At 46.2% G+C, this 14,182-nt stretch overlaps 1 protein-coding gene and 13 non-coding genes across 19 annotated transcripts in view; 13 read left to right on the top strand and 1 right to left on the bottom strand.

The window, feature by feature from the left end:
• The window catches only part of cadpsa (Ca2+-dependent activator protein for secretion a), a 200,355-nt gene that overhangs the window by 112,585 nt on the left and 73,588 nt on the right, over positions 1-14,182 (bottom strand). For all 6 annotated transcript variants that reach the window (XM_088308092.1, XM_088308093.1, XM_088308095.1 and 3 more), the window contains one exon: positions 12,390-12,531. In XM_088308092.1, the coding sequence (XP_088164218.1) occupies positions 12,390-12,531 (142 nt within the window). The remainder of the gene's footprint in view (positions 1-12,389; positions 12,532-14,182) is intronic.
• trnad-guc (transfer RNA aspartic acid (anticodon GUC)) lies at positions 757-828 on the top strand. Its single transcript has one exon. It is a non-coding gene; the product is annotated as a tRNA-Asp (tRNA).
• On the top strand, positions 1,739-1,810 carry trnad-guc (transfer RNA aspartic acid (anticodon GUC)). The gene has a single exon. It is a non-coding gene; the product is annotated as a tRNA-Asp (tRNA).
• Positions 2,723-2,794, top strand: trnad-guc (transfer RNA aspartic acid (anticodon GUC)). The gene has a single exon. It is a non-coding gene; the product is annotated as a tRNA-Asp (tRNA).
• Positions 3,051-3,122, top strand: trnad-guc (transfer RNA aspartic acid (anticodon GUC)). Its single transcript has one exon. It is a non-coding gene; the product is annotated as a tRNA-Asp (tRNA).
• trnad-guc (transfer RNA aspartic acid (anticodon GUC)) lies at positions 3,706-3,777 on the top strand. The gene has a single exon. It is a non-coding gene; the product is annotated as a tRNA-Asp (tRNA).
• On the top strand, positions 4,035-4,106 carry trnad-guc (transfer RNA aspartic acid (anticodon GUC)). Its single transcript has one exon. It is a non-coding gene; the product is annotated as a tRNA-Asp (tRNA).
• trnad-guc (transfer RNA aspartic acid (anticodon GUC)) lies at positions 4,363-4,434 on the top strand. Its single transcript has one exon. It is a non-coding gene; the product is annotated as a tRNA-Asp (tRNA).
• trnad-guc (transfer RNA aspartic acid (anticodon GUC)) lies at positions 5,349-5,420 on the top strand. Its single transcript has one exon. It is a non-coding gene; the product is annotated as a tRNA-Asp (tRNA).
• On the top strand, positions 6,007-6,078 carry trnad-guc (transfer RNA aspartic acid (anticodon GUC)). The gene has a single exon. It is a non-coding gene; the product is annotated as a tRNA-Asp (tRNA).
• trnad-guc (transfer RNA aspartic acid (anticodon GUC)) lies at positions 6,336-6,407 on the top strand. Its single transcript has one exon. It is a non-coding gene; the product is annotated as a tRNA-Asp (tRNA).
• Positions 7,647-7,718, top strand: trnad-guc (transfer RNA aspartic acid (anticodon GUC)). Its single transcript has one exon. It is a non-coding gene; the product is annotated as a tRNA-Asp (tRNA).
• trnad-guc (transfer RNA aspartic acid (anticodon GUC)) lies at positions 7,976-8,047 on the top strand. Its single transcript has one exon. It is a non-coding gene; the product is annotated as a tRNA-Asp (tRNA).
• On the top strand, positions 9,230-9,301 carry trnad-guc (transfer RNA aspartic acid (anticodon GUC)). The gene has a single exon. It is a non-coding gene; the product is annotated as a tRNA-Asp (tRNA).

The raw sequence follows: 14,182 nt of genomic DNA, 5'->3' as shown, positions 1-14,182 counted from the left end.
TATTCTGTTGCCAGGGCCGCCAAACTACTGAAATGACACCTTTGCCAGTGTTTACGTGGGCAATGACGCTGACCACGGGTAGAACTTCACTAACTTCCGCAGTCCTCGTTAGTATAGTGGACAGTGTCTCCGCCTGTCACGCGCAAGACCGGGGTTCGATTACCCGTCGGGGAGGTAGTTTCGTCAAGTTTAGCTTTATGTTCCTGCAACTATGACAGCAAAACCGGTCAGCCAACATGGCTGAACTTCCACCCTGTCTTGAAAGTGAGGCTGTTCACGTGTTAGGCCACAATGATAACCATGGCATTACGAAAAAAGGCACACTAACCTATACAGTTGCCAGGGCCACCAAACCACTGAAATGACACCCATGCCAGTTTACGTGGGCAATGACGCTGACCACGGGTAGAACTTCATTATCCACCGCAGTCCTCGTTAGTATAGTGGACAGTATCTCCGCCTGTCACGCGGAAGACCGGGGTTCGATTGCCCGACGGGGAGGTAGTTTTGTGAAGTTAAGCTTTATGTTCCTGCAACTATGACAGCAAAACCGGTCAGCCAACATGGCTGAACTTCCACCCTGTCTTGAAAGTGAGGCTGTTCACGTGTTAGGCCACAATGATAACCATGGCATTACGAAAAAAGGCACACTAACCTATACAGTTGCCAGGGCCACCAAACCACTGAAATGACACCCATGCCAGTTTACGTGGGCAATGACGCTGACCACGGGTAGAACTTCATTATCCACCGCAGTCCTCGTTAGTATAGTGGACAGTATCTCCGCCTGTCACGCGGAAGACCGGGGTTCGATTCCCCGACGGGGAGGTAGTTTCGTGAAGTTAAGCTTTATGTTCCTGCAACTATGAGAGCAAACCGAAAAGCCAACATGGCTTAACTTCCACCCTGTCTTCAAAGTGAGGCTATTCACGTGTTTGGCCACAATGATAACCATGGCATTACGAAAAAAGGCACATTCACCTTTTCTGTTGCCAGGGCCACCAAACCACTGAAATGACACCTTTGCCAGTGTTTACGTGGGCAATGACGCTGACCACGGGTAGAACTTCACTAACTTCCGCAGTCCTCGTTAGTATAGTGGACAGTATCTCCGCCTGTCACGCGGAAGACCGGGGTTCGATTCCCCGACGGGAGGTAGTTTTGTGAAGTTAAGCTTTATGTTCCTGCAACTATGAGAGCAAACCGAGAAGCCAACATGGCTTAACTTCCAGCCTGTCTTCAAAGTGAGGCTATACACGTGTTTGGCCACAATGATAACCATGGCCTTACGAAAAAAGGCACACTAACCTTTTCTGTTGCCAGGGCCACCAAACCACTGAAATGATACCTTTGCCAGTTTACGTGGACAATGACGCTGACCACGGGTAGAATTTCTTTGACTTACGCAGTCCTCGTTAGTATAGTGGACAGTATCTCCGCCTGTCACGCGGAAGACCGGGGTTCGATTCCCCCATGGGGAGTTAGTTATTTGAAGTTAAGCTTTATGTTCCTGCAACTATGATAGCAAAACCGAAAAGCCAACATGGCTGAACTTCCACCCTCTCTTGAAAGTGAGGCAATACACGTGTTTGGCCACAATGATAACCATGGCATTACGAAAAAAGGCACACAAACCTTTTCTGTTGCCAGGGCCACCAAACCACTGAAATGACACCTTTGCCAGTGTTTACGTGGACAATGACGCTGACCACGGGTAGATTTTCTTTGACTTAGGCAGTCCTCGTTAGTATAGTGGACAGTATCTCCGCCTGTCACGCGGAAGACCGGGGTTCAATTCCCCGACGGGGAGGTAGTTTCGTGAAGTTAAGCTTTATGTTCCTGCAACTATGATAGCAAAACCGCTCAGCCAACATGGCTGAACTTCCACCCTGTCTTTAAAGTGAGGCTCTTCACGTGTTAGGCCACTATGATAACCATGGTATTACAAAAAAAGGCACACTAACCTATTCTGTTGCCAGGGCCACCAAACCACTGAAATGACACCAATGCCAGTGTTTACGTGGGCAATGACGCTGACCACGTGTAGAACTTCTCCAACTTCCACAGTCCTCGTTAGTATAGTGGATAGTATCTCCGCCTGTCACGCGGAAGACCGGGCTTCGATTCCCCGACGGGGAGGTAGTTTCGTGAAGTTAAGCTTTATGTTCCTGCAACTATTATAGCAAAACCGCTCAGCCAACATGGCTGAACTTCCACCCTGTCTTTAAAGTGAGGTTCTTCACGTGTTAGGCCACTATGATAACCATGGTATTACAAATAAAGGCACACTCACCTTTTCTGTTGCCAGGGCCACCAAACCACTGAAATGACACATTTGCCAGTGTTTACGTGGGCAATGACGCTGACCACGGGTAGAACTTCACTAACTTCCGCAGTCCTCGTTAGTATAGTGGACAGTATCTCCGCCTGTCACGCGGAAGACCGGGATTCGATTCCCCGACGGGGAGGTAGTTTTGTGAAGTTAAGCTTTATGTTCCTGCAACTATGAGAGCAAACCGAGAAGCCAACATGGCTTAACTTCCACCCTGTCTTCAAAGTGAGGCTATTCACGTGTTTGGCCACAATGATAACCATGGCCTTACGAAAAAAGGCACACTCACCTTTTCTGTTGCCAGGGCCACCAAACCACTGAAATGACACCTTTACCAGTTTACGTGGACAATGACGCTGACCACGGGTAGAATTTCTTTGACTTACGCAGTCCTCGTTAGTATAGTGGACAGTATCTCCGCCTGTCACGCGGAAGACCGGGGTTCGATTCCCCGACGGGGAGGTAGTTTTGTGAAATTAAGCTTTATGTTCCTGCAACTATGAGAGCAAACCGAAAAGCCAACATGGCTTAACTTCCACCCTGTCTTCAAAGTGAGGCTATTCACGTGTTTGGCCACTATGATAACCATGGTATTACAAAAAAAGGCACACTGACCTTTTCTGTTTCCAGGGCCGCCAAACCACTTAAATGACACCTTAGCCAGTGTTTACGTGGGCAATGACGCTGACCACGGGTAGAACTTCACTAACCACCGCAGTCCTCGTTAGTATAGTGGACAGTATCTCCGCCTGTCACGCGGAAGACCGGGGTTCGATTCCCCGACGGGGAGTTTGTTTTTTTAAGTTAAGCTTTATGTTCCTGCAACTATGAGAGCAAAACCCAAAAGCCAACATGGCTGAACTTCCACCCTCTCTTGAAAGTGAGGCTATACTTGTGTTTGGCCACAATGATAATCATGGCATTACAAAAAAAGGCACACTAACCTTTTCTGTTGCCAGGGCCACCAAACCACTGAAATGACACCTTAGCCAGTGTTTACGTGGGCAATGACGCTGACCACGGGTAGAACTTCACTAACCACCGCAGTCTTCGTTAGTATAGTGGACAGTATCTACTCCTGTCACGCGCAAGACCGGGGTTCGATTCCCCGTCGGGAGGTAGTTTCGTCAAGTTTAGCTTTATGTTCCTGCAACTATGACAGCAAAACCGCTCAGCCAACATGGCTGAACTTCCACCCTGTCTTGAAAGTGAGGCTGTTCACGTGTTAGGCCACAATGATAACCATGGTATTACAAAAAAAGGCACACTAACCTATTCAGTTGCCAGGGCCACCAAACCACTGAAATTACACCCATGCCAGTTTACGTGGGCAATGACGCTGACCACGGGTAGAATTTCTATGTCTTACGCAGTCCTCGTTAGTATAGTGGACAGTATCTCCGCCTGTCACGCGGAAGACCGGGGTTCGATTCCCCGACGGGGAGGTCGTTTCGTGAAGTTAAGCTTTATGTTCCTGCAACTATGATAGCAAAACCGCTCAGCCAACATGGCTGAACTTCCACCCTGTCTTTAAAGTGAGGCTCTTTACGTGTTAGGCCACTATGATAACCATGGCATTACGAAAAAAGGCACACTCACCTTTTCTGTTGCCAGGGCCACCAAACCACTGAAATGACACCTTTGCCAGTGTTTACGTGGGCAATGACGCTGACCACGGGTAGAACTTCACTAACTTCCGCAGTCCTCGTTAGTATAGTGGACAGTATCTCCGCCTGTCACGCGGAAGACCGGGGTTCGATTCCCCGACGGGGAGGTAGTTTTGTGAAGTTAAGCTTTATGTTCCTGCAACTATGAGAGCAAACCGAAAAGCCAACATGGCTTAACTTCCACCCTGTCTTCAAAGTGAGGCTATTCACGTGTTTGGCCACTATGATAACCATGGTATTACAAAAAAAGGCACACTGACCTTTTCTGTTTCCAGGGCCGCCAAACCACTTAAATGACACCTTAGCCAGTGTTTACGTGGGCAATGACGCTGACCACGGGTAGAACTTCACTAACCACCGCAGTCCTCGTTAGTATAGTGGACAGTATCTCCGCCTGTCACGCGGAAGACCGGGGTTCGATTCCCCGATGGGGAGTTAGTTATTTGAAGTTAAGCTTTATGTTCCTGCAACGATGATAGCAAAACCGAAAAGCCAACATGGCTGAACTTCCACCCTCTCTTGAAAGTGAGGCTATACTCGTGTTTGGCCACAATGATAATCATGGCATTACGAAAAAAGGCACACTAACCTTTTCTGTTGCCAGGGCCACCGAACCACTGAAATGACACTTTAGCCAGTGTTTACGTGGGCAATGACGCTGACCACGGGTAGAACTTCACTAACCACCGCAGTCCTCGTTAGTATAGTGGACAGTATCTGCGCCTGTCACGCGCAAGACCGGCGTTCGATTCCCCGTTGGGGAGGTAGTTTCGTCAAGTTTAGCTTTATGTTCCTGCAACTATGAGAGCAAACCGAAAAGCCAACATGGCTTAACTTCCACCCTGTCTTGAAAGTTAGGCTATTCACGTGTTTGGCCACAATGATAACCATGGCATTACGAAAAAAGGCACACTCACCTTTTCTGTTGCCAGGGCCACCAAACAACTGAAATGACACCTTTGCTAGTGTTTACGTGGGTAATGACGCTGACCACGGGTAGAATTTCTATGTCTTACGCAGTCCTCGTTAGAATAGTGGACAGTATCTCCGCCTGTCACGCGGAAGACCGGGGTTCGATTCCCCGACTGGGTGGTCGTTTCGTGAAGTTAAGCTTTATGTTCCTGCAACTATGATAGCAAAACCGCTCAGCCAACATGGCTGAACTTCCACACTGTCTTTAAAGTGAGGCTCTTTACGTGTTAGGCCACTATGATAACCATGGTATTACAAAAAAAGGCACACTGACCTTTTCTGTTTCCCGGGCCGCCAAACCACTTAAATGACACCTTAGCCAGTGTTTACGTGGGCAATGACGCTGACCACGGGTAGAATTTCGTTAACTGACGCAGTCCTCGTTAGTATAGTGGACAGTATCTCCGCCTGTCACGCGGAAGACCGGGGTTCGATTCCCCGACGGGGAGGTAGTTTCGTGAAGTTAAGCTTTATGTTCCTGCAACTATGATAGCAAAACCGCTCAGCCAACATGGCTGAACTTCCACCCTGTCTTTAAAGTGAGGCTCTTCACGTGTTAGGCCACTATGATAACCATGGTATTACAAAAAAAGGCACACTAACCTATTCTGTTGCCAGGGCCACCAAACCACTGAAATGACACCAATGCCAGTGTTTACGTGGGCAATGACGCTGACCACGGGTAGAACTTCATTATCCACCGCAGTCCTCGTTAGTATAGTGGACAGTATCTCCGCCTGTCACGCGCAAGACCGGGGTTCGATTGCCCGACGGGGAGGTAGTTTTGTGAAGTTAAGCTTTATGTTCCTGCAACGATGATAGCAAAACCGAAAAGCCAACATGGCTGAACTTCCACCCTCTCTTGAAAGTGAGGCTATACTCGTGTTTGGCCACAATGATAATCATGGCATTACGAAAAAAGGCACACTAACCTTTTCTGTTGCCAGGGCCACCAAACAACTGAAATGACACCTTTGCCAGTGTTTACGTGGGTAATGACGCTGAACACGGGTAGAATTTCTATGTCTTACGCAGTCCTCGTTAGTATAGTGGACAGTATCTCCGCCTGTCACGCGGAAGACCGGGGTTCGATTCCCCGACGGGGAGGTCGTTTCGTGAAGTTAAGCTTTATGTTCCTGCAACTATGATAGCAAAACCGCTCAGCCAACATGGCTGAACTTCCTCCCTGTCTTTAAAGTGAGGCTCTTTACGTGTTAGGCCACTATGATAACCATGGTATTACAAAAAAAGGCACACTGACCTTTTCTGTTTCCAGGGCCGCCAAACCACTTAAATGACACCTTAGCCAGTGTTTACGTGGGCAATGACGCTGACCACGGGTAGAACTTCACTAACCACCGCAGTCCTCGTTAGTATAGTGGACAGTATCTCCGCCTGTCACGCGGAAGACCGGGGTTCGATTCCCCGACGGGGAGTTAGTTATTTGAAGTTAAGCTTTATGTTCCTGCAACTATGACAGCAAAACCGAAAAGTCAACATGGCTGAACTTCCACCCTCTCTTGAAAGTGAGGCTATACACGTGTTTGGCCACAATGATAACCATGGCATTACGAAAAAAGGCACACTAACCTATTCTGTTGCCAGGGCCACCAAACCACTGAAATGACACCAATGCCAGTGTTTACGTGGGCAATGACGCTGACCACGGGTAGAACTTCACTAACTTCCGCAGTCCTCGTTAGTATAGTGGACAGTGTCTCCGCCTGTCACGCGCAAGACCGGGGTTCGATTCCCCGTCGGGGAGGTAGTTTCGTCAAGTTTAGCTTTATGTTCCTGCAACTATGACAGCAAAACCGGTCAGCCAACATGGCTGAACTTCCACCCTATCTTGAAAGTGAGGCTGTTCACGTGTTAGGCCACAATGATAACCATGGCATTACGAAAAAAGGCACACTAACCTATACAGTTGCCAGGGCCACCAAACCACTGAAATGACACCCATGCCAGTTTACGTGGGCAATGACGCTGACCACGGGTAGAACTTCATTATCCACCGCAGTCCTCGTTAGTATAGTGGACAGTATCTCCGCCTGTCACGCGGAAAACCGGGGTTCGATTGCCCGACGGGGAGGTAGTTTTGTGAAGTTAAGCTTTATGTTCCTGCAACTATGACAGCAAAACCGGTCAGCCAACATGGCTGAACTTCCACCCTGTCTTAAAAGTGAGGCTGTTCACGTGTTAGGCCACAATGATAACCATGGCATTACGAAAAAAGGCACACTAACCTTTTCTGTTGCCAGGGCCACCAAACCACTGAAATGACACCAATGCCAGTTTATGTGGGCAATGACGCTGACCACGGGTAGAACTTCGTTAACTACCGCATTCCTTGTTAGTATAATGGACAGTATCTCCGCCTGTCACGCGGAAGACCGGGGTTCGATTCCCCGACGGGTAGGTAGTTTTCTCAAGTTAAGCTTTATGTTCCTGCAACTATGAGAGCAAACCGAAAAGCCAACATGGCTTAACTTCCACCCTGTCTTCAAAGTGAGGCTATTCACGTGTTTGGCCACTATGATAACCATGGTATTACAAAAAAAGGCACACTGACCCTTTCTGTTTCCAGGGCCGCCAAACCACTTAAATGACACCTTAGCCAGTGTTTACGTGGGCAATGACGCTGACCACGGGTAGAACTTCACTAACCACCGCAGTCCTCGTTAGTATAGTGGACAGTATCTCCGCCTGTCACGCGGAAGACCGGGGTTCGATTCCCCGATGGGGAGTTAGTTATTTGAAGTTAAGCTTTATGTTCCTGCAACAATGATAGCAAAACTGAAAAGCCAACATGGCTGAACTTCCACCCTCTCTTGAAAGTGAGGCTATACTCGTGTTTGGCCACAATGATAATCATGGCATTACGAAAAAAGGCACACTAACCTTTTCTTTTTCCAGGGCCGCCAAACCACTGAAATGACACCTTAGCCAGTGTTAACGTGGGCAATGACGCTGACCACGGGTAGAACTTCATTGTCTTACGCAGTCCTCGTTAGTATAGTGGACAGTATCTCCGCCTGTCACGCGGAAGACCGGGGTTCGATTCCCCGACGGGGAGGTAGTTTTGTGAAGTTAAGCTTTATGTTCCTGCAACTATGAGAGCAAACCGAAAAGCCAACATGGCTTAACTTCCACCCTGTCTTGAAAGTGAGGCTATTCACGTGTTTGGCCACAATGATAACCATGGCATTACGAAAAAAGGCACACTGACCTTTTCTTTTTCCAGGGCCGCCAAACCACTGAAATGACACCTTAGCCAGTGTTAACGTGGGCAATGACGCTGACCACGGGTAGAACTTCATTAACTTCCGCAGTCCCCGTTAGTATAGTGGACATTATCCCTGCCTGTCACGCGGAAGACCAGGGTTCGATTACCCGATGGGGAGGTGGTTTCGTGAAGTAAAGCTCTCTGTTCCTGCAACTATGATAGCAAAACCGATAAGCCAACATGGCTTAACGTCCACCCTGTCTTGAAAGTGAGGCTATTCACATGTTAGGCCACATTGATAACCATGACATTACGAAAAAAGGCGCACAAAGCTTTTCTGATTCCAGGGCTGCCAAACCACTGAAATGACACCTTTGCCAGTGTTTACATGGGCAATGACGCTGACCACGGGTAGAACTTCAGTAAAACCTGCAGTCCTTGTTAGTATAGTGGACACTGTCTCCGCCTATCACGCGGAAGACCGGGTATCGTTTCCCCGACGGGGTGGTAGTTTTGTGAAGTTAAGCTTTATGTTCCTGCAACTATGATAGCAAAACCGGTCAGCCAACATGGCTGAACTTCCACCCTGTCTTGAAAGTGAGGCTATTCACGTGTTAGGCTGCAATGATAACCATGGCATTACGAAAAAAGGCACACCAACCTTTTCTGTTTCCAGGGCCGCTAAACTACTGAAATGACACCTTTGCCAGTGTTTTTATGGGCAATAACGCTGACCACGGTTAGAACTTCAATAATGCCCCCATTCCTCGTTAGTATAGTGGACAATATCTCCGCCTGTCGCGCGCAAGGCCGGGGTTCGATTCTCTGACGGGGGGGTAGTTTCGGGAACATAAGACCTATGGTCCAGCAACTTTGATAGCGGAATTCAAAGTCAACTGGGCTTTGTTTCGATCATCCCTCGAAAACGACCCCTTTCAGGTGTGAGGCGACCATGATAACCACTACACTATGGAAAAATGTACACATGGGCAATGATGCTGACCAAGAGTAGACCCTCGTTGACACCCGCAGTCCTCGTTAGTATAGTGGACAGTATCTCCGCCTGTCACGCGGAAGACCGGGGTTCGATTCCCCGACGGGGAGGAAGTTTCGTGAAGTTAAGCACTATGTTTCTGCAACTATGATAGCAAAACCGACAAGCCAACATGGCTTAACTTCCACACTGTCTTGAAAGTGAGGCTGTTCACGTGTTAGGCCACAATGATAACCATGGTATTACAAAAAAAGGCACACTAACCTATTCTGTTGCCAGGGCCACCAAACCACTGAAATAACACCTTTGCCAGGGTTTATGTGGGCAATGACGCTGACCACGGGTTGAACTTCATTAACCACCGCAGTCCTCGTTAGTATAGTGGACAGTATCTCCGCCTGTCACGTGGAAGACCGGGGTTTGATTCCCCGACGGGGAGGTAGTTTTGTGAAGTTAAGCTTTATGTTCCTGCAACTATGAGAGCAAAACCGGTCAGCCAACATGGCTGAACTTCCACCCTGTCTTGAAAGTGAGGCTGTTCACGTGTTAGGCCACAATGATAACCATGGTATTACAAAAAAAGGCACACTAACCTATTCTGTTGCCAGGGCCACCAAACCACTGAAATGACACCAATGCCAGTGTTTACGTGGGCAATGACGCTGACCACGCGTAGAACTTTAGTAATACTCGCAGTCCTTGTTAGTATAATGGACGGTATCTCCGCCTGTCACGCAGAAGACTGGGGTTTATTTCCCCGATGGGGATGTAGTTTCGTGGAGTTAAACTTTATGTTGCTGCAACTATGAGAGCAAAACCGATAAGCCAACATGGCTTAACTTCCATCCTCTCTTGAAAGTGAGGCTATTCACGTGTTTGGCCACAATGATAACCATGGCATTACAAAAAAAGGCACACTAACCTTTTCTGTTTCCAGGGCCGCCAAACTACTGAAATGACACCTTTGCCAGCGTTTACGTGGGCAATGACGCTGACCAAGGGTAGAACTTCGTTATAACCCGCAGTCTTCGTTAGTATAGTGGACAGTATCTCCGCCTGTTTTGTGGAAGACTCGGGTTCAATTGCCTGACGGGAAGTTGTGTTCTCTATATTCAACAATGCAGTGCCTACCATAGCTAAACACAAAGACACCAGGGCTGGCATTTACCCACTCTTGATACTGTGACTCTTAGCGTGTTAAGTGAATATGATAACCACTACATAAAAAGCCTCACTTGCATTTTCTCTGTGCGTTTTTGTCAAACCGCCTAAATGACATTGCCAGTTATTGAGAGGCCAGTTATGCCGACCACAGGTAGAACTTCGTGGTCTCTAGCAGTCCTCGTTAATAAAGTGGACAGTATCTCCGCCTGACACGCCCAAGACCGGATTTCGATTTCCCAACAGGGAGGTGGTTTCGTAAAGTTAAGTTGTAAGGTCCTGCAACTTTGATAGCAAAATTAAAAGCCAATTGGGCTTTACTTCCACAATGTCTCGAAAAGGAGACCTTTCAAGTGTTAGGCAACCATGATAACCTCTATTGTACGGAAAAAGGAACACCAACATTTTCTGTATGCATTGCCGTCAAATCACCGAAAAGACACCTTTGCTAGTGCTTAGATGGGCAATGACGCCGACCATGGGTAGAACTTCGTGCATACCCGCAGTCCTCGTTAGTACACAGTAGTCCTTCGTTTATCGCTGGGGATAGGTGAAATCCGCAAAATAGCCAGCTTTATTTATTTATTTTTGTTTATTATTTTGCAATGCATTTGAAATGATGCATTGTTGTGGTTTGTTTGTACGTGTAGATGGGAAGTTGTGGTCCTGCAGTGCCACCTTTTGGCATCGATGCGTTCATTTTAAGCGTGATGTTTCTTCTTCTATCTTTTTTTTTTTTTATTCAATTTCCGGGTTGCTTCACTTTGGCGTGTGCTCATATGTTGACAGAAGAGCGGTAAAAAAGCCATCTATATTAACAATATAGCGAGGGATTACTGTAGTGGACGGTATCTCCGCCTGTCACGCGAAAGACCGGGGTTCGATTTCCCCTGACGGAGAGGTGCTTTCTTGAATATAACCTGAATGGTCTTGCAACTTTAATAGAAAAATTAAAAGCCACCCAGTGTTGTTTTCAATGAAGAAAATATTTTGTTAATGCACTTTTTATTCACGACGATAACGAGACATGACGACCTAAACAAGGTTCTTTGATGATGAAAACATGACGTGACGTACATGAATTTTTTGTTAACGAGATGAGACTTGACGAAATTTTAGCGTGTGGTTCGTCAGACGTTCCAAATTTACGACATCCCTTCCTATTGAACATGTCATCTGTCTTTCAAAATATGCAATTCTAGTGCAACCTATCCTTTGTGTGGGCACGCCCACCACCGGGACAACAAACAGGGCGCATGCGCCACACACAGCATTTCACACACTAACACAACAAGACACAAACACGTCTGCGGTTGTTCATCTGCTCACACACACTGACACGCATTTCTTTGACGGACCATGGCGACTGTGACACTCGGTAGGCTACTAAAAAAACTTAAAACCTCGGTAGGCTACTTGGTTCTGATAAAAACAAGCTGTTACAAGTAAAGAAGAAATGTTTGATAGTTTGTACTTCTGGTACTGTATGATAGAACGAGTCTATTATAAGTCCTTATGTTGTTAAAACGTTTTATTTTATTTTTGCTTGAAGTGAAATAAAGCCACAACAGTTGCTGAATAAAATGTTTTGGTTCTTGGCTTATTTTGGAGCAATGAGCATTGACTCCACTGTTCCCACTTAAATATGTTTGTGATGCATAATCCTTAGTAGTCAATCAGAAAGTCTTTTCTATTGGGTGGAAAACTTGTATGCCTATTTTTCACTAAAACCTTTTTTGAATTTTTGAATTACAAATTCACAAAAACTAGTACGATGTTCTCCCTGTGCTCACTTGGGTTCCCTCTGGTTTTCAAAAACTTGCCTGTTAAATAACTCCGAACTGTCCATCAGTACTATTGACTTGGACTGTACCTTATAAATTATTTTAACTCAAATTATTTAAGGAAACAGATGGAAATGATGCATAAAGGTTTAATTTAATTAATCTAATTTTTACAGTGTAATATGATCATTGTTGTGTAAATAATTGCTTACCCGATTAGAGGATATAGCAAAGCTCAATAAGTTTTCCTTACTTGACAGGCTCCCAAGATTCCCTTTCAAAGCCTCTGTGAATGGATTGAGCAATGGAGGACTCCATCAGGTCGACGTAACGCACCACCAGTGGGGCATACAGGTCTTGCAGGTGTTTGTGGAACTTCCCATTGCAAAGATTGTCTGTTAACAGAAAAATAACAACTGTGAATGTTAATGCATATTTAATCAGCTGAGCAAGGATAACTGACAATTTGTGAAATTTTGAGTTTATATTAAAAACAGCTTTGAACATTACTGAGTGAAATGAACAATTTGGGAATATATTATAAAACTTGTCAAATTTGGTTCAGAAACTAATACTAAAACATGTCAGCAGTGGTTGATGATTTGACACAGTAGAAGCAGTATGCGTCCAATCCAGGCTTGGCTTAAATTGTTAGGATATTTCTTCATCAGAACCAATCACACACACTTCCCCCTGTCTCAGCCAGCTTCCAACTGGTAAAAAGGCAACACTGACAAAGACCCCAGGAGATAAAATGGAGGCCAGTGTGTGCTAAAGTGATGGCTCACGGCTCCATGCAGCGTGCTTGCTTTTCCTCTCCCTCTCTCTCTTTGTTTTTCTCTCCCCCTCTGAGCATGTATGTGTTTGTGTGTATTGGCATTGGAGTCAAGGTCAGTGATACACAGTAGGTGCAATGTTTGTTGTGTTCCGTGAGTGCCACTTTCCCAATTAGCCACTTCAGCGGCTGTTGTCCACTTGGATGTGTTGTGTCCAGGAGTGTGTTTGCAGGGCTTGCCGCGACCCAAGCACGACTGCTTTGGTCCTCATTAACTCCTCGAATGGCAACCTGATTTTGGCGCCTGTCTGGTACTAAGGCTATTTACTGCTACATAAGTGCATTGCTGAGGGGCACCGGATCAGATGACCTTCTGTGGAAAAGATATTTCCATCAAGACACAGTTTGTATGTGCTTGGGTAACAGATGATGTTGTGTCTTTGATTGTATCGTAGAGATTGTTTTCTGCCTGTGATGTCTTTGTGAACACATATTTTGGGCTATTTACACATCAGAAAAGTAATTGGTGATCCGTCATGATGTCAGTGAAACTGAAGTGCTTGTCTATACTTTGATACTGTCGCATCACATTGACTGTTAAAAAATGCAACGTGTACTCAATTTTAAACTGAGAATTTTTAACTATTTGTAATTGCTCATAGAAGAATTGTTCACTCTGTCCATTTGTATATTACTGTTTATTTCAATTGACATTTTCAGTATTACGAAGTGGGGCCCATTTGAGGCACTACCAAATAAGCAGACTTGTAATTGTCTTCGTTACAACAAATGAGTGGATTACAATCTGACTTCTCCTTGACTCCCAGTCGATTAAAGAAAAGGGGGCACAATCCCCAGGGACAATTAGCGCCCAACTGACTGAGTTGGAATTGTGAAGAGTGAAGCGTATCCTTTACCACAGACAGGGCCATGGTGCTCCCTCAGGCAAGAATGCAGTTCATTATAGAGATTGCAGGCCTGCAGCAACCAAAGTCAAGATGTGACCATTATCTTCAGTCAAACACCTACACACACAAACACACACGCCCGCACACGCACCCCCACACACGCACGCGCATACTCGTTTGGATGAATACACTAATTATAATACATTTACAGTTTACATTTTGCTCACCCACAGAAGAATTGACAATTCTAGATCACATCTAGACACAAACCAGTGCCAGAATCAAACACATCAAACTACAACAAAAATGGCATCTGAAACCCCTTTCACGTTTGCATATTCTGCAAACATGTATTCTTCAAGA

Source organism: Idiotropiscis lumnitzeri, chromosome 11 (genome assembly GCF_059441095.1).
Source record: "Idiotropiscis lumnitzeri isolate Australia: NSW breed Sydney's pygmy pipehorse chromosome 11, RoL_Ilum_1.0, whole genome shotgun sequence".
In the NCBI taxonomy this organism is placed as follows: Eukaryota; Metazoa; Chordata; class Actinopteri; order Syngnathiformes; family Syngnathidae; genus Idiotropiscis; species Idiotropiscis lumnitzeri.
Note: the sequence above shows the minus strand (reverse complement) of the source record. Positions and strands in the feature narration are given on the sequence as shown.